The following is a 19,789-nucleotide window of genomic DNA, read 5'->3' on the forward strand; positions in this document are numbered from 1 at the left end:
TCCATGGATATCACTTTAATACTTTAAGTTATGTTTAATTTTCAAAAATTATTTTTTTCATTTTTAATTTTAATTTGAGAAATAGAAATGAAAATCAAATATAATTAAAATTAGTAAAAAAATATTTATTTTAAAATTATTTAATCTTCACCTAAACGAGAAAAAAATAAGTGAAATGAATTTAAGATAATGTATAAAATAATTTATTGGTTTTAAATTTATTTTTTAAAAGTAATAAATTGATTATTTTTCACACTATGACAACAAAACATCAAGAAATGACGTTTTTGCCACTTATAAAAATGAAAATTTTGTGAATTAATATTTCTATATATATATAGAAATATATTTTTTAATGGATCATCCAATACCGCAAGGTATGGTACCTCTGATTCTCAAGCGATTGAATTAAATGAAAATTAAACTTTAATATATATATATATATAATGGTCCCACCAAGAAGTACAGACCATGTCTTGATAGAACAAAAAATTTAATGATGGAACATGGAAGCTGTTTTTGGTGACACCAATTCTTTTAATGGGACATAATACTCATCCCATATCTCACTCACTTTCCTAATCTTCAATATCAAACCTACAAATGAATCCACTCATTTTCAATCACAATGACATATAAATAATTAAAATGAACTAAAACGTACTACTTGTTTCCTGTCTCTCTAGACGGAAGAGTGCTCCGGTCACTATCCTTATCTAAAATCAATATATTCATACTCGGTGGTGGCCGTCAACTTTATAATAAATAATTATAAATATGTATATGTTTATATATAATATGATTATTAAATTATTTTTTTAATAAAATAATGTAAATATGATATAGTAATATTGAACAATAAAATAATGTATTATGAAATAAAGTTTGTACTACTAAATATAAGTATTAGAGTTTATTATGATAGAAAATATTTTGATTCAAATTTTCATGGTATTTTTGTTGTTTTGTTCGAAAATAATGGTAAAATATTTGTATTTTTTTTTTATTTTGATACCCTTAAATTCTGACTATTTTGATAAAAATATAGAAAACAAAAGAAAAAATTATGTTTGATTGATTTTTAAAGGAAATATTAACTGAATCCACATGCTTAGCATGTGTTTAGTAATAATTTTAGAAAATATTGTTGATTTTTTTAATAATTAAATTTTTTTATTTTTAAGTATTTCGAAAGATTAAAAAATTAATTTTTAAAATCATTATTAAACACACTCTTAATTCATGTTTAAATCAAAATAAAATCAATCCATTAGTGATGCTTAAAATTTATATTACAAAATATAATGAATAATTTTTAAAACTCATTTGTTTATAGCCAAATAATTACTTTCCTAAAGTTCACATAATGGTAATAAATACAAAATAAAATAAAATCATCCAACATCAAATAATTATAAATTACAAAAATTAGAAGTCTTAGGTGTTGTTTGTTTTTTTGGCTTTTTGTTTAAAACAATTTATTTTTAAAATTTGGGTTGTTTGTTTTTCTACTTTTTCATAAATTATTATAAACTTTTTACTAAATAGAAAAAGTCGAATATAGTGTTTATTTTTTTGGGTTTTTACTGAAAGTAATTTGTTTTCAGAATTTAGGTTATTTGTTTTTTTACTTTTTTATTACTTATTATAAACTTTTTACTAAAGTTGATTGACCATAACGATTATTAAAAATCAAATCAATTCAATTGATTTTGATTGACTTGAATCTATGTTATGTATTTTTAATTTACACATACTCCTAAATATTATAACATATGATCAAAATTCAAAACATATTGTTGAGGTTGGTGGGCACTGCCTCCACTGATCCAACTACCTGAAAGCTGTGGATGTGGGTGGCTCTTAAATTCCCAGAATTTAATGTTATGAAACCATGTCCTCATCAAGGTTGCTGTACACCCCCGCCCACCGGAAAATCCAAATTCTGTCCCCACCATGCCACATGCATGCTCGTAATGACTCATACTCCATGAATTTATTGTGATCTAGTGTCTCATGCATCATAATTTCCACACGCTGTCAACAATCTCTTGGTCCAGGTCAAAGCATCTGACGGTGCTCATTCATTTTAAGGAGCATTTATGAAAAATAAAAAGAATTTTGATGTTACTCTTAATTCCCACATGTAATTTGATGTTCCTAGCATGTTTATAGTGTGCTTATCAACTGGCAGTGGAATTTTGGAAGAAAATTTTAAAGATAAAAATATCTGATTTATTTCAATAGAGAATTGATATTGAAAAAATATATACAGATCTATTTATCATAAATTGTAGGAAAAAAGCCAAAATTTTATATTTGTGACTTAATTTTTATAAATTTTTTTTGTTAATATTGATATTTTCATAAAATTAAATCATTGATATTTTTATCAAAACCGATAAATTATTTTTATTATTTTCTTTTCCTTTTAGTATGTTTTAATAAGATCGGGATGTCTAACTAAATTATATTTCTTTAAATTTAAATGAATTGACCCTTTTTTCTGATTTTTTTTTCTTCTTTTGTTAGTTAACCTAAAGTGTTGTTGACCTTTTCCTATTCCCATCTACCTTAATAAATTTCTAACTAAAAATGCAGCTACTAAATGGTTGCTTGTAATGACAGATGAGAGATTTGATGGAGACACCAAGTCTAAATATAAAGGGTTAAGGGGTATTTTGGTCATTTAAAAAATCAATAATCGTAATTTTAAATAATAAATTCCAAATAATAGAGTGTGTTGTCATTTAAATCCGATGTTTTAATTTATTATATATATATATTAATTTCGTAGAAGCTTATTCTAATTATTAAAAACTCGAAAAGTTCATAATTTTTCATATGTTAGATGATGTCGATTATGGTTAGAATAGAATAATTGTTTCTATATTTAGTTGATTTTGTATGGATGCTATCGCTATCAAATTCATTTCAAATGCTAATAAAGGTCAAAATGTTTTTCAACTAGATTTCTTTTATAGCTCCAAGAAAATTCTAAATAAAGGGTGGAAAGTTTTCTAACCAACCAAACAAACCTAATTACCAACTTGAGAAAATTCAAGCATATACAAGTAGTCTTTGATTGTTTTCAAGTATTACTTGGTCATGCATGGATCAATCAACAATCAAATTCATTAGAAATTCTAGTAAAGGAATAAAATAATAATAATAATAACTTAACTTTTTTCTAATTATTATGGGTACAAAGAAAATTGAAAAGGAGGGGTGGAAAATTTTCTTAACAAACAAACAAACCTAGTTAGCAATATGAAAGCAAGAATGTCAAAAACTTGAACTAGTGTCCATCAAAGACAGCAAGAAAGCAAGGTGACCAATAAAGGCAAGAAAATGAATTGAACACTTCAAGGCTTCAACCACTCCAACCAATCTCCTATAAAAATAGACAAAAGATTTATCAACTGCCAACACTCAACAAACCTCCACCCTTCACATGCATTAAATCTTTGCCTCTTTTTTTTTTTCCTTTCCTTTTCGTTCTCCTTTACCGTACTCTCGTTTGGGGAAAGTGTGGGCCACTGACTATACATTGAAGGGTTTTGCAATCATTTTAGAAAAGATGATAAATATAAGATTGAAAAAAAATTATTATTATTATTATTATTTGCCAAATTACACTGAAATTTTATTTATATTTATATAAATTATTAATAAAATAAAATTAATTTTGAAAAATAGTAATAATTCACTTCATTAATAATTTCCAACCTCCCTACCAAAGAATTCATTTTGGGATGTGACCAGATCAAAACACAGTCGTTTTACTCCAATTTGGAACTCATATTAAAGTCCTTGGGGCATACCATGAAACTGCGATCCCCGGGATATGGTGCGGTGGACCACCGAACATTACAGCTCAGTCTTCTTCAATGAATATAATATAGTACAATAGTGTGCATGGCCAACCCATCTGCTCACCAAATAGGAGCCGTTGGATCCAAGCTACAAATGCGATGACTGACAGCAAGATGAAAATCATGGCATCACATGATTCTCATCTCATCCACACCCAATTTTGGTGGGGTGCCACACACTGGAATTACCGGTGAGAAAGGGCTGTTTGTACGACATTAGGTGTGGAATTTAATGGCCTACCATTTGCAACACATCCCTCACATTATTTTCTTATCGCCGACTATTCTTTAATTTATTGCGTATTTCATAATTTTTTTTTCCAAATTGCAAAAAACTAATAAATCCTAAATTTATTAAAAAATAATATCAATTATTTTTCTTAGTTATTTTTGAAACATTTATCTAATAGGATAAAGTAAAAATGAAAATAAAAAAAAATCAGGATTAATTTCGTAATTTCGTCCCCCTCCTCTACCACATTTAAACCGAACCTTCCCTCTCCACCACTGAACAAAACACCATCGTTTCTTTTCGTTGTCCACTGAGCTGCCTGAAAGGCTGAATCCGGTTCTACCGGCCGAAACATGTCTCCGCCACCGAAACGCGCCCGAAAATTTCCCTCCATCACTACCTACGCCGGCGGCGACCATCGCTCTATTGCGGCCGACCTCGATGGCACTCTCCTCGTCTCTCGCTCCTCCTTCCCTTACTTCATGCTTGTCGCCGTCGAAGCCGGCAGCCTCCTTCGCGGTCTCTTCCTTCTGCTCTCTCTTCCTATAGTGATCGTTGCCTACCTCTTCATCTCAGAAGAAATCGGAATTCAGATTCTCATCTTCATTTCATTTTCCGGCCTCAAGATCCGAGACATCGAGCTCGCGTCGCAGGCGGTGCTGCCGCGGTTCTACGCCAACGACGTGAGGCGAGAGAGCTGGGAGGTGTTCGAGAAGTGCGAACGGAAGGTGGTGGTGACGGCTAACCCGACGTTGATGGTTGAGCCGTTCGTGAGAGATTTTCTTGGCGGAACGAAGGTGTTAGGGACTGAGATTGAGGTGAATCCGAAGACGAAGAAGGCCACTGGTTTCGTGAAGAAGCCAGGGGTGTTGGTTGGAGACAGAAAGAGATTGGCGCTGTTGAAGGAGTTTGGTGATGAATCGCCTGATATCGGGATTGGTGACCGCGAGTCTGATCATGATTTCATGTCCATTTGCAAGGTTAGTGTTTGTTATTTATCTAATTTACTTAACAAAAAAAAAGAAACAACAAATTCTTCTAGATTTTTCAAACATTGTTGAAATGGTTTTGAAAGAGTAACTGATTTCTTGCATGGCTTCTATGGAAGCAAACATCTCTCCAAAACGATTTTTAGAATTTACATAGTTTTGAAAATATGTTCTACAATTGTGGAAGTGATTTGTAATTTTCCTGCAAAATATGCTTTGCCTCTACACATTATTCAATCTATCTAAGCCAAATTTAACTTAGTAAAATGGTAGTAAAGTCATATTCATTTTTGGAAATTTTTGTGGTCGCTTTTCAAGATTTATACACTTTTTATTTTATTTTTATGAACGACATCACACTTATCTACTTCATCTTACAAAATCAAAGATGAATTCATTTCATTGAGACTTTAATTTAATTTATTTTTTTTTTATGATTGATTTAGCAAAAGAATAAATTAAAAGATTCAAAACCTATAAATAAAATTTAATGTTGAAAAAAAAAAGAAAAAAGAAAAAGAAAAAGTGACAGTCGGTAAAGTCGATCTCCGTGTAGTCTGTAGCTTTGACCCTGAGGGAATCACTGCATTTACCATCCTCAACTGCCTGGCAGCAAAATCGTTGGCGGCACATGGAGGACAACAAACTTATTGCTCTTTCCAAACTAATCTCGAGCCTTCCTCCTTTGATGCCATTTCCTTTACTCATCTTCCATATTTGGAACGGCCTCTTTGTTCTACTTTTTTTATTACATACAAGCTAGAAATCGAGAAATTTAGAATTTTTTTTTTTTTCCAGATGATAAATATTCTTAATTTTATATAAAATTTTGTGATATTATTTTTTCTGTTTTCTGTATAAAATTATTTGAAATATTTATGATGATTAGAATAATTTGGTTTGTTTTGAGAAAGGAATTCTAGTAATGTGTCGAGAATCCACTTGTATGTTATTTTAGTGTTGAATTCCCAAATTACCCCTATGATCTTGCTGATGGTTCTGCGACTTTGGAGTTTGAACAGGAGGGATACATGGTGCTTCCGAGCAAATCAGCTACGCCGGTGCCACCCAACCGCCTGAAAACCCCAATAATATTCCACGATGGCCGGTTCGTCCAACCCCCCACGCCACTCACGGCCCTCATCATCTACCTCTGGCTTCCATTTGGGTTTGCACTCTCTATCTTCCGAGTCTACTTCAACCTCCCCCTCCCAGAGCGCATCGTCCGCTACACCTACCCGATGCTGGGCATCAACCTCGTTATCCGCGGCAACCCTCCCCCGCCCCCCTCCCCAGGCTCCCCCGGCAACCTCTACGTCTGCAACCACCGCACCGCCCTGGACCCCATCGTCATCGCCATCGCCCTCCGCCGCAAGGTGTCCTGCGTCACCTACAGCGTCAGCCGCCTCTCTCGCTTCCTCTCCCCCATCCCCGCCGTCGCCCTCACCCGCGACCGCGCCGCCGACGCTGCCCGCATCTCCTCCATTCTCCAGAAGGGCGACCTCGTGGTCTGCCCCGAGGGGACCACCTGCCGCGAGCCCTACCTCCTCCGGTTTAGCGCACTGTTCGCGGAACTCAGCGACCGCATCGTGCCGGTGGCGGTAAACGTGAAGCAGAACATGTTCCACGGCACCACCGTCCGAGGGGTGAAGTTCTGGGACGCCTATTTTTACTTCATGAACCCTCGGCCCACCTATGAGATAACGTTTCTGGAGCGGTTGCCGGAGGAGATGACGTGTAAGGCCGGAGGAAAGTCGGCCATAGAAGTGGCGAATCACGTGCAAAAGGTGTTGGGTGGAGTGCTGGGGTTTGAGTGCACTGGACTGACTAGAAAGGATAAGTACATGTTGCTGGGAGGAAATGATGGCAAGGTGGAATCCATGTACAATGCCAAGAAGTGAAAGGCTTCGGAGAAGAAGGCCACATTGGAATTGTATGGGTTTTAGAAAAATTACGAGGGAGGTATATTCGTTAATGTAGAATTACAACTTCTATGGAAATTCCCTTAGTATGATTGATAATTGTTGATCATTTTTCATCTGGATTATTCATATTATTTGGACATTCAAGTTTAGAGTTATGAAGAGGAGTGTCTTCTGATTTCTGTGGTTGATTTTTAAATTTTTTAAGAGTTTGGGAGTTGGTGCTTCTCAGCATCAAAGATGTTTGTGCTTGGGCCCGTTCAAATTTTAACTGGGCTTGAATCTCAGCCAGGCTCTTTCCCACTGGGCCACCACAATGCAGGATTGCCATGAATGGAAAAAGCCCTATGGAAATTGGGCTTCTCAGCATCAAAGATGTTTGTGCTTGGGCCCGTTCAAATTTTAACTGGGCTTGAATCTCAGTCAGGCTCTTTCCCACTGGGCCACCACAATGCAGGATTGCCATGAATGGAAACTTGATAGTCTCCTGTAAGTTTAAAAGAGGAAAAGATGGGTTGTGCAGTGATGTTGAATAAATTATTTCAATTGCAGTTTTTAATTGTTTATTTTAATTTTTTAGGGAAGGAAGAAACCATTGTACTAGCTCAGATGGTACTAGGAGGGCAACGTTCTAAGCCTTAAGGCCTACAGAACCCAAGTTCGAATCCTGGGGAGGCCACGGCTACTCTGGTCCTGGCCCATTCTGGCTGAGGCGCCCTTGACTGACACAGTTGTTTTAAAAAAAATGTATGATAAAATTTTTATTTTTATTTATTTATTTTTTGCATTGTCCAAGAAACAAAGATCTTATCAGGCCTCAAATTTATTCTCAAAAATTAACTTATTTTCAAATTAAAAAAATATTTTTGTCAAAAACTATTTTATAAACAAAAGTTATCATATTTGCTGAGTACTGTTCTTAAGAACAGTTTCTAACTTTCTTTACTTAACACATTGATTTCTTTTTTCTTTATCTTTATTTTTTAATCACATTTTTATCGGGGCTAGACTTAGGCAAAAAAACTTTTTAGATAGAAAAAACTTGTTGAAGAAATTAAGATGACAAGAGATCGACAATGACAAATTCATTACTTCACGAGTTGGTTGTACCATGAAAAAAGATATTTTTAATATAATATTTTGTATAGAGATAATATATGAGGTTGAATTTATCTTGAATAGTAATTACTCTTCAATACACGTGAAAAGAAGTCATAATTTAAAAAAAATATATATTTAAGAGATTTAAAAAATATACAATATAATTTCACCACAATTAAAAGTCTATTTGAGATTAAGATAAAATCTGTCTTTTCACTTATGACTTAAAGATAAAGGTATAAAATTATTTTTTTATTACTATATTTATTAAATCATGTTGTCATTCTTTTAGTTTGCAAAACTTTTTGATAAATCCATACCGAAAACTTCTTACACGGCAGTTTCGAGAGAGTTACAAACGCCGTTTGCCACGTGCAAGGTCCAGAATATTCCACGCATGATTCGAATCCGTGGCAAGGATATTTTAGATTAAAAAAACAAAAAAAATCGCTTTTATAACTTTCCGGTGAACTTTTCCGATACGGTTGCTCTTACGATGGATAAGACGAGTTTCTGACAGAACGGTTCGTATTTTGTCCATTTAGTTCCCGATATGTCTCTAATATTTACTATTATTTACGAAGCAACCCAGCTAAAAGTGGAGTTATTTCCCTTTGCATGGAGGGGTATTTTCATTATTTTGTCGGTTTCAAAAGCAGAACCTTTCATCACGAGGATGAACCGCCACGTGTCAGCTTCTCGACCCTCTTTTCTTGGGTATATGAAGACCACTTGCATTTTCCCGCTTTTCCGAGAAAAAAAAAATTTTCCTGGAAAATTCGTATGAAGAAAAAAAACCTCTAATTATCCTCTTCGATAGAAAGAGAAAAACTGGAGAGAGAGTCTCTGAGGGAGAGAAGTTTTGAACTCTGAAATGGTCTGATATAGCTCAAGCTTGAAGTTCCAGTTCACAGAGTTCGAATTAAAATCACCGAAATAAATGGCAATCGGCGGCGTAATTTCTAACCGAAATTTCGGCTCCTTTATAGGCTCTGGTATGTCGGTTCACTGTCTCTATACTATCTGCTTTTAATGTGTTTGCTTTCACCTTTTCTTCTTGAGTGAGCAGGAATTTCTTTTTGCTGCATTTGTGCATTTCTTCGTTTTCTTTTAGCAATTCAATGCATGCATGTCCAGATTTTGCACTATTGGGATGGTTCATTTTGTTTCCTCCTCGATTTTCTCACATCCAGGGGACGGTTCATGTATGTGTCTGCGTTTTTATTTTTATTTTTTCCTTTTTGGTGGATTGGATATTATCTTGAGTGTTAAGCAGCTGTGAAATTGAGCTGAAAATTTTAGTTATCTTTGAGTTGATTTCATCCGTCTGTTATGGACAGCATTATTGAATTTTGAATTTTCTACTGAAATTCCTGAAGTTCTCCGCATAATTTCATAATTCTCCATGAAGTTTTATTTATTTATTTATCTATTTATTTCTTAAAAATCTGTTCGAATAATAAATATTTATATTTGTTATTAATTTCTTATTTCTATTTTTGTTGCCTTGCATTTGGTTACTGAGAAAACTGAATGGAAAAAGAAAATAAAACATTGAATCTTATTTCTCATGCTATTTTGTTTACTTACCTGCCAAATATCATGGTGACTTGGGAATTGGGAACTACCCTTTGCTTGAGAAAATTTTGATCTGGGATTATTAGAGGAAAATCAATACATGGTATTGAACGATGCCTTCATCAGGGTTCTGATAAAATAAGTAGAAGGGCTACAAAATCAGTGACTTATTCAAGAAATTTAGGGAATTTTCTCATATTGCAACATGGTTTTTTAGTATCTTAAAATGCTTGTCATCTATAATTAGAATGGACAATAGTTTTGTGTCTGCATTTTGATACCTAAGCTGAATTTATTTTTGTAATTTCTGACATTGGCAGGAAAAGTGTGTCAAACAGAGCCAGCTACTGCACAAAACAAAGAAGGGCGTTTGAGCTTTTCTGTTGCCAGACATGTGAGGGAAAACAAGTTCTACAAAAGGCTTTTTATGCAAATGGAGAACTACTCAATATCTAGATATTCGCATTTTCCGTGTCTTCGTGTTGTCGGTTCTCCAGATGGGAAAGCTCTGAAATCAATAGCAACATTCCATGTTGAAGGGGCGTGTTGCCTTCCAATGTCACTTCAATCTGGTGACAAGTTTTGGAGTGTCAACCCTAGGAGAAGAATTCAAGGAATATGTGAATGCTGTCTTTCTTCGAATCCCTCTCTTAGCAGTTGGATTCAACCAAGTAAGTGGGCTAGGCTTGGTATTAGTGACAGCCAGTCCCAGTCGTCTGAGCATGTTAGGTTTGGTAGAACTCGTTCAGCATACAAATCCAAGGAGTATGACATAAAGGGAGCTGATGTGGACTCATTAAAGTCTTCAGAAGGGGCAGGTGAAGTCATTTTAGCAGAAGAAAATTTGCAGAGTGTTTCTCCATGGTGGCAGCAGTTTCCAAAGCGCTGGGTTATTGTCCTGCTTTGTTTTGCTGCATTTCTATTATGCAACATGGACCGTGTGAGTTATCTTCTGGCTTTATCCCTATTGTGTGAGTTAATCATAGCAGGCTTACCTTTCATTATGAATTGTTCATTTTCAAGTAGTTCCAAGTTGCCTCATCCTATAATGAATTATGAGCAATTAATAATCAAAATAAAACTAAACTAAATGTCTTATTGTAGATGATCATGAATACTTAAGATTTTTCAATGTGCTAAGTCACTTAAATGCAACTAACCTACATTACTTATCTCTTTTTGCTGACTAAGCTATATGTTTCATTTTAGGTGAACATGAGCATTGCGATTCTTCCAATGTCACAGGAGTTTAACTGGAACAGTGCAACAGTTGGTCTAATTCAGTCTTCCTTTTTCTGGGGCTATCTACTCACTCAGGTTTGAGTTGAATGCCCTCATATTTATGCATTACATGAAAGTGAATTAACTATTTATTGTGGATCTCCTTCTCAAGTGTATTGACATGTAGTTGGTCAAGTTCCTACATTTGATGTGCATAATTTTGTTGTTTTGTCTATTTGACTTAGTACTGGCACTAGTTTTGTTCTTCAAATCAAATACATCTTTTCAACCTAACCAACTGAGGTAAATTGCTTCCCTTTACACTCTATTTCTAACATTACTTTCACTATCTTTTTCTGGAACATAGATTCTTGGAGGCATATGGGCAGATAAACTTGGTGGGAAGCTAGTATTGGGTTTCGGAGTAATCTGGTGGTCAGTGGCAACAGTTTTGACACCTATTGCTGCAAGAATTGGACTTCCTTTCTTACTTACAATGCGTGCTTTTATGGGGATTGGAGAGGTTGGCCTCTTTTACTTCTTTTTGGCTCTGTTGCGCTTTACTGGATTGGAAAGAAATAGCTTGGATAAAAATCATTTGGGGTGTGTGTATTGGATCTAGACATAATTCTAGGCGACTTTTATTTTGGGTATAGAAACCAGTTTTGGTAGTGAATTTGATAATGTCAATATGTCAATCTGAATACTCTTCTTGCACATGCGTCTACACATGGTGAAAGTACACCTTGTTGTTGATGTATGTTCATATTTTCTTTAAGTACTTATTCATTTTGTTTTTTGAAAAACGGTTGAGCCAGCTTAACAAGTGATCTTTTGCAAGATGGAGGTTAGGGACAACAGAAAGAAATGGAAAAGACAAAATAACTTAACCTAATAATCATATACTAACGGTCATACCCCTTCAAAGAGATGGGAACCTTTAAAATTCAATTACTTTTGACAGGGTTTGGTACTCTCACTGTCTTATGCCATTTTCAATCCAATATGTTGTTTTCGTAACATTGAATTTTGTTTCCTACTTCAACTGTTCTTAAACTGATACAGAGAATCCTTTTATTGATTAAAAGTCATCTATTTTCTTATCAGGGTGTTGCTATGCCTGCTATGAATAATATACTTTCAAAGTGGATTCCAGTTTCAGAGAGAAGCAGATCACTAGCACTGGTATATAGTGGAATGTATCTTGGTTCAGTCACTGGTTTAGCTGTCTCTCCTGCTCTAATCCAAAAGTTTGGATGGCCTTCTGTTTTCTACTCATTTGGCTCTCTTGGAAGTATCTGGTTTGCATTATGGTTGAGTAAAGTAAGTTTTTGCTTCTTGTAGCAACTATTTGATGTACAGTTTAAGTTGCGTATATCATTCCCATAGAATAGAATAAACTGAAGACAGTCCCTCCATAACTCAAATTTATGTTTTCTCTGTTTTAAGGTACAATATCTGGTAGGCCAGCCCCACACCCATACATTTAAAGTTATACAATTTGAGGACAAAATAAATTTTGCTTAACACCTTTTCTTTCCGTGATCCATATGTAAACAATTACTAACCCAGCAATTTATTAAAATTTCACTCATGCATTTTCATTGCTTCATGCATGACAACCATATACTTCTTGAAACTAAATGGTCTTAGTTTTGAGCATGATTAAGAAAACTGCATCAGGTTTGTAGTATGACTAAATTTATCTGTACAATTCTCATTTGAGGCATGAATTCTCGGCCATATGTCACTGTTTTCTTTGTTTGAGTGGTACCATAAAGTTTGTTTGGCTTCACAGGCATATAGCTCACCAGCAGAAGATCCAGAACTTAGTGAAGAGGAAAAAAAGGTTATTTTAGGAGGCAGCACATCAAAGGAACCTGTTTCATCCATTCCGTGGAAACTAATTTTGTCGAAGGCACCGGTTTGGGCTCTCATAATCTCCCATTTCTGCCATAACTGGGGAACTTTTATTCTTCTAACATGGATGCCTACATACTATAATCAGGTATTTAAGACTTTTCGGGACTGGTCCTACTTTGGTCAAATATTCATTTCCATATTTCTTTCCTGGATCCAAAAACTTTATGTTTTTATTGCTCCATGCATATGAGGTTTTCAAGTTCCCTTTTTTGCTTCAAAATAATTTTTATGGTTGCTAATTAAATAATAGTTCAGTTCTGCATTTAACTAATGAATCTGAGCTTTGATCAACCACATCTCAGTAGAAATCTAAGTTAAAATACAACTATGATGGCTGAGTCAGTCTTTTGCCTCTGGACTCCAAATCATTTAACGTCCAATTCGTTTCTTGCAAAATCACAGTTGAACCAGAGTTGGAATACCATTCAAGTGTTCTGGCCTCTGGGGTTACCAATCTGTTGAGGCTTAAACAGTAAAAAAACTGTTCTACTTTGACAATTTTGTAAAGTGCAAGTTAACTAAATTTCTGAGGATGTGACCATAATTGTTAACATTCAAATCACATACAGAAAATACTGAATGAACACATACAATATAATAGGTAATCTGGTTACTGGACTTGAGTCTTTATTAATTTAAGCATTTATTTATTTATTACTTGTTTTGATGTTTTCTCAGGTGTTGAAGTTCAATCTCACAGAATCTGGGCTATTGTGTGTTTTGCCATGGTTGACCATGGCTGTGTTTGCAAACATTGGAGGTTGGATAGCAGATACACTTGTCAGCAAAGGTCTTTCCATAACATCAGTTCGTAAGGCAAGGATTAATACTGCTCCGACTCCTATTAGTTGACCATGACTTATTATTAGACTATTCCGACCTTAAAATTGTGCTTCTCTACATTGGTAATGCCAAATATTATCCATTTACATCAGTATATAGGTATTGATTTCACCAAGCCAGCTGCATAAAGGTTGTTGCTGATAGAACAAAGATGCGTTGTATTTGCATTCGTGATAACATTCTTAGACTTAAAATTTGAAGTCTTGAAGGAAAGGCTCCTGTGTAAACAAGGCTCAATCTCTCTCAATCGCACCCTGACACACATGTACCCCACCCATGAAACGCTACCTTCTGCATGTTGTCTAGAATACTGTATGATTTACACATTTTGTTTAGTTATTTCAATGTCAAATGAGCAATGCTGATACAATTAATCTTCCATGCTTTCAAATTCTTGGATATAATTCTTCCTACACTTTCCAATGCTGTAGATCATGCAATCGATTGGGTTTCTGGGACCAGCCTTCTTTCTGACACAGTTGGGCAATGTTAGAACACCCACTTTAGCAGTGCTATGCATGGCTTGCAGTCAGGTTTGAGCTAGTTCTAACTACAATTCCATTTGAGCTTGAGGAAAAGTATATAGGTGGTGGGAAAGTATATTTTTCTCGCACTAAAGTGATATCATCTAGTAATTATTATGTGCAAGTAATTACCTACAGGATATAAGGTGCTTATATTTCACAATCAGATGCAAGATTTTCTCTTCTCAGAAATTAGATTTTACGAGTGAACAAAATGGTTGAAGAAATTAAACTATGGGTACTCTGTTCTTGACAGGGGTCAGACGCATTCTCACAGTCTGGACTCTATTCCAATCACCAAGACATTGGGCCACGTTATGCTGTGAGTTGCTCCTATTGTTTTCTTATGTAACATGAACCAGTGTTAATGTCCTTCAAGAAACAATTATCTTACTTGAAATTATATGTTACTTGAAATCGGTTTGCCCCTGATATAACTGGCATCTACTTGTTTTTAAATCCGTTGCCCCTGAATTATGTCTCTTTGTCCCTTTCATCAACCTTACCTTATTTTTTTTATTCCTCCACAGGGAGTACTGTTGGGACTCTCAAATACAGCAGGAGTGCTAGCAGGTGTTTTTGGTACTGCAGCAACTGGTTACATACTCCAACGAGGTTCATCCAAGCCTCCTAGTTCATTAGCATTCCTTTAATTTCTGATTTCAGCTCAACTGTTAACACCAAACTCTATCCTTGCAGGCTCTTGGGGCGACGTATTTAAGGTGGCTGTCGTATTGTACATCATTGGCACATTAGTCTGGAACTTATTTGCAACTGGAGAGAAAATTCTGGACTAGGTATGCAAGAAAAGAGGAATAATAGTCTATAAAGCAAAAAAAGATAAAATTACAAAAAGATGGGAGTAGAGGAACACATTGCAGAGCTGAATTGGGTGGGAATAAAACAAGCCTAATATACCCCTTTTCACCTTCCTCTTACCAACTGGGCTCAGAGATGGTTGTTGCAGGTGACTTCTCCGGTTGGCTTTAAGAATCACTTTCTTAAGTTCTTACAAGTTAACTGTCTTTTTACTTACATTAATAGATGTTTTCTTTTCAGACAAGGGTAATTTGCACCCTAGAATCTTGAACCTTTCTCTTCACTCTTGCTCTGCTTTAAAGTATGTATCATCTGTCTAAAAACACCTCAGATAAACCTCAACATCACTATAATAGATGATATTTACATCTACTTGGGCATTTCTGCTCCTGGTTTGGTTCTTTTCTCAGTTTCTTATTGCTTTTACCGATTGAGTTTTGGGTTGGTTGAGATTTGTTGAATTTTTGGTAAACTAGTCTTCACCTAATGGGATTTATTATCATACATGCGGCTTGCATGAGACTACTGTTGAGGAAGAAATTGCACAGGATTATTGAAAGGGTCTGGGTTCGGTACCCTGAAAAACCATCACCAATCAGAAGGTGCCATATGTGCAGTTTGGGGCTTGTTACTTTGTTCCCAAGTTTCATACATGTGGCTTTCTGATTCAACATTCAGATTTCTACGTACATGTTGAAATGCATTGCCAGATCTTTATTAGAAATATAAATGAAATAAAGAAACAAAGAATTTTATAGGATTGTGAAATATAAAATATTGGCTACAAAGGAACAGCTGTACGTATGAGAGGATTCGAGGAACACTACCCTCGTGTTCTTTAAGAATCAAGCGTAATTGGGCCTTAATAACTGTTGGGCTACTGCAGTATATCCGTCAGCCCACAAGTACAGCCCAAAACAACCTCTCAAGTAACACCGAGCCGCACGCCGCCACCCCCAACAACAACCGAACCACTGGCTTGACAGTTACCGTTACATTTAACTCTAACAGCTTCCTCGCCACACACCTCACTTGCTTTCTCGTTCCTAACGCCGTCCACAACTGCCGTTAAATCCCTTTCATGCACGTTAACCTTGAGCCCATACTTCATGAACAACGTCAGCGACATCTTCTGCTCCACCCGGTGGCCGGAAACCACCGCGAGGCGGTGGCGCAGCAACACCGACGCGGCTATGGACTTCATTTGCAAGTAAGCCAAGTCCTTCCCCAAACAAATCCTCGGCCCCGCATTGAACGCCACAAACTTGTATTGGTCGTGCAGTATGAATCGCTGGCAGTCGGCCGATAGCCACCTCTCAGGCCTGAACTCGGGCCAGTCTTCACCCCACGTGGATTTCATCCTACCCGATGAATATACTGAGTACGTGATTGATGATCCCGCCGGGACGAAAGTGCCGTCCGGTAATATGTCGTCGGCGACAACATGCTTTGAATCCTCCGGCACCGACGGGTAGAGCCGGAGAGTTTCGGAGAGTGCGGCTTTGAGGTATATCAAACGGTCCAGCTCTTCAAACTCTAACGGCTCATCAACCCACTTTGACGTGTCGCTGCCACGTGTCCCCATCAGAACAGTGCAGATTTCGTGTAGGATTTTCTTTTCGACAGTTGGGTTCTGGGTTACCAACCAGAAGAACCAGCTTAGGGCGACTGATGACGTGTCACGTCCAGCTAGGATGAAGTTGAGTGCCACGTGTTGGAGGAAGGAGTCTGAGTAGGATTCCTTTTTCTTCATAAATCTTGAGAGCAAGTCGTCGTGGGGGTTTCCGTCTTTTTGCTGACTCAGCAGCTCCACCTTACGTGTATTGATGACTTTGGACAGGTAATTCTCCACGTGTACAATGCTTCGGCTCAAGCTGACCTCCATGCCCAACCCAAGCCACTTCTTCAGCTTCCACATAACCTCAGGCAAAATAAATCGCTGGAGGGTGGCTTCGGTGGCTCGGTCAAAAGCAGAGGCGAAGCTGTTTTCAGGGAGGCCTGGAGCTAGGGTTTGCGGGTCCATCCCAAACGTCAAGCCGCAAATGTTATCGAACGTGATCCGAAGCAAAAGGTCCTGAAGATCAACTGGCCTGGCTTCTAGCTGAGCCGCCCTGAGAATGGGGCAGAACCTGTGCTTGATGGCTCGACTGACCCAGCGAGCCATGGCCTGACGCAGCGTCCGGGTGGTAAATTCCAGTGCGGCGGTCTTCCTCTGAAACAGCCAGGTGTCGCCATCAGAATTGAAGATCCCTTCCCCGAGCAGATCATGAAATACAGCTTGCCACGTGGGACCCTTAGGGTAATTATCGAACCGGGTCTTCAATATATGCTCCAGATTCTTTGGGTCGCATGTGACCGTCACGAGCCCTTGCTTTCGCGCCAAGAAAGGGACGGCACAGATGCATGTTTGGTACGTGCCGCCACACGCGCGTAGATTTTCAGCGATCCATTCATGCATGCGTTCACTGTTCTCGATCAAGCCTGGTAAGCTGCCCAATAAAGGCCAGACACGTGGACCCCTCAACGAGCGTGAGATGAAGGTGAACCACAGCAGATAAGCAGTGATGGCCATAAAAAACAGCGAAGCCCAAAACACGTCCATTTTCCCGAGAAAAAAAAACCGCACTTTCCTCAGAAAACACCTGAATCTCCAAAAACGTACCTTAGAAGACTCCAGTAGAAAAAACCCAGATGGTATTTCTCATCAACAATGGTGGGTCACTGCTTAAACCTAGCTTTTCAGGGCTTCAACACAACCCCATTGTAGGAAAAACCAAAGCTTTGAATAACTGATTACCAAGAGAAAGAAGAAGTGAACTGAGAGAGTATGACTAGTAGAAATGGAGAAGAAGGGATTTATAGGCGAAGCAGCGTTGACAAGCAATTACTAAGGCCAGTCTGTTTCTTGAATTTCACCATCTCACACTCAAGCCTCATGCACACATAGAAAGAGAAAGAGAGAGCGAGAGAGCAGCATTAATGCAGTGGGAGGTCGTTGACAATAAAAAGGTAAAACCCCACTCAGCAAAAGCCTCTGTCTATCTCTCTCTTCACACCTAATTTTTCAGGGAAAAGAGCTGGGTTTTAATAGGAGGCATTGAATGAGGAGAAATAAATGAGATTGGTTGAGGAAATGAGGACACATAGATCCACCAAAATTTTTTTGAAAGAAGAGATGGCAATGCTAAGGAAGATGAACTGGAGTTGAGTTTTCACTCAATTATTTGCATTTTCTCGGTAGCTGGTGGTTTTATAATAATATGTTAAATGAAGATGCATGGAGTTCATCATGTGACTGGTTAGGGTTGGGTGAGCCACCCACCAACTATTTATAACTGATGCCTTAATGTGAGAATTCGTCTTTATCCTTTTCACTCCAAACTCAGTCAATAATTTTCTCTGTTTCTACATCATCAGTTTTTAACCACTTCTATGTATATATATATATATAATATATTTACATGTAAGCGTATATCAGATAGGGTTTGGCCATGCCACAATTTGGGTATTGTATTGAAAAATAACAATGGAGCATAAAACCGCACTATAAGTATCCACTCAAGTTTTATTGCTTTGCATTTACATCCTCGTCCAACAACTCAGATTTTAGTATGCAATTCAATGATTCGGATCACTTGTTTAAACCCTATGTATTTATACCTTGTTCAACAACTCGGATTTTACTATCAGATGTTTGGTATACTAAACGGAGCATAACATTCTTCATCTGGATAGCCTGTATGGTTGTTGTTGTCATTTTTTTTTTTTTTTTTTTTGTCATGGAACTTTTAACTTCAATTGTTAAATTTTAATATATAGTATGCTTTCTTCTAAATTCGGTCCGAAGTCTTATGGCTGAGTTTAGCTGGAGATTATATCTCGTGTCCCACAGCACCAACCCCAGCCCACATAATTAGAAAGTACGATGGAATGTAATGTAATGTAGGTGGTCAAACATAATATATATATATATGTAATTAGTTCACCAATTATTCAACTACTATTATTGAAGATGAAAATATCATGACCAAGTAATAACGATAAAATAAATAAGATAATTCCATCTCATCTCACTATATATAAATATATATTGGTTTTTATTTGGAATTTTGAAGAAATTTAAAAAATCTTGGGACAAATTTAATTTTTAAAAACTGAACAACCGTAATTAAAGTGAAAAGAGTATTATGTAATCATGCAAACTGCAAAATGCAAAGTGCAAAGGTAAGGTGGTGTTTGTTTTTTGGCTGAATAAAAAAAATCAAAATATTTGATTTTTTTTATTCAACTAAAAATAACTTGTTGACATCATTCAACATAATTAAACTAAAAACAAAATTTTCATGTCAATGCATTACATTTTGACCCAATTTTTCTAGAGGTTTCCGTGGAGCAATAAGGAAAATAACAGAGCAACATATACGGGAAGTTTGCTTTATTTATATTACTCTGATATTTATTTATTTTATGCATTGGAAGACATATTTACATCCTAAAAGGTACTTCGGAAAAGTTGTAGAAAGGGAGAAAGACAACGGGAAAAAGTATCATAAGAAAAGTGTGAATTGATAAGTTTTTTAAGAAAAACTTTTTCAAATTGATACCATCAATTTATATTTGAATTAAAAACAAATTAAATTCTTAATGATGAAAAAATTAAACCAAATTAAGTTGTGTACACACTAATTTATACCTTTAAATCCAATTGGATTTTAAAATCATCTTAGGTTTAAAGTTCAAGATAAATTTAAAATTTTTAACC

The 19,789-nt window shown here is 36.3% G+C and overlaps 3 protein-coding genes across 3 annotated transcripts; 2 read left to right on the plus strand and 1 right to left on the minus strand.

Annotated features, from left to right (window-relative positions):
* Nucleotides 1–4,373: 4,373 nt before the first annotated feature.
* On the plus strand, nt 4,374–7,200 carry LOC117932403 (probable glycerol-3-phosphate acyltransferase 8). The gene is made up of 2 exons (XM_034853648.1): nt 4,374–5,087; nt 6,119–7,200. Exons 1-2 carry the CDS (start codon nt 4,461–4,463, stop codon nt 6,995–6,997), a joined length of 1,506 nt encoding a protein of 501 aa, XP_034709539.1. The 5' UTR covers nt 4,374–4,460; the 3' UTR covers nt 6,998–7,200.
* Nucleotides 7,201–8,876: 1,676 nt separating this feature from the next.
* Nucleotides 8,877–15,436, plus strand: LOC117932637 (ascorbate transporter, chloroplastic-like). Its single transcript, XM_034853916.1, has 11 exons — nt 8,877–9,114; nt 10,018–10,637; nt 10,907–11,014; nt 11,286–11,441; nt 12,026–12,241; nt 12,717–12,926; nt 13,520–13,657; nt 14,116–14,217; nt 14,465–14,530; nt 14,739–14,823; nt 14,908–15,436. The coding sequence occupies exons 1-11, from the start codon at nt 9,060–9,062 to the stop codon at nt 15,003–15,005; spliced, it is 1,854 nt and encodes a 617-aa protein (XP_034709807.1). The 5' UTR covers nt 8,877–9,059; the 3' UTR covers nt 15,006–15,436.
* A 284-nt stretch (nt 15,437–15,720) lies between these two features.
* Nucleotides 15,721–18,440, minus strand: LOC117931594 (cytochrome P450 86A8). Its single transcript, XM_034852578.1, has one exon. The coding sequence runs from the start codon at nt 17,627–17,629 to the stop codon at nt 15,953–15,955; it is 1,677 nt and encodes a 558-aa protein (XP_034708469.1). The 5' UTR covers nt 17,630–18,440; the 3' UTR covers nt 15,721–15,952.
* Between the last annotated feature and the right edge of the window lie 1,349 nt (nt 18,441–19,789).

This window comes from Vitis riparia, chromosome 15 (assembly GCF_004353265.1).
Source record: "Vitis riparia cultivar Riparia Gloire de Montpellier isolate 1030 chromosome 15, EGFV_Vit.rip_1.0, whole genome shotgun sequence".
NCBI lineage: Eukaryota > Viridiplantae > Streptophyta > Magnoliopsida > Vitales > Vitaceae > Vitis > Vitis riparia.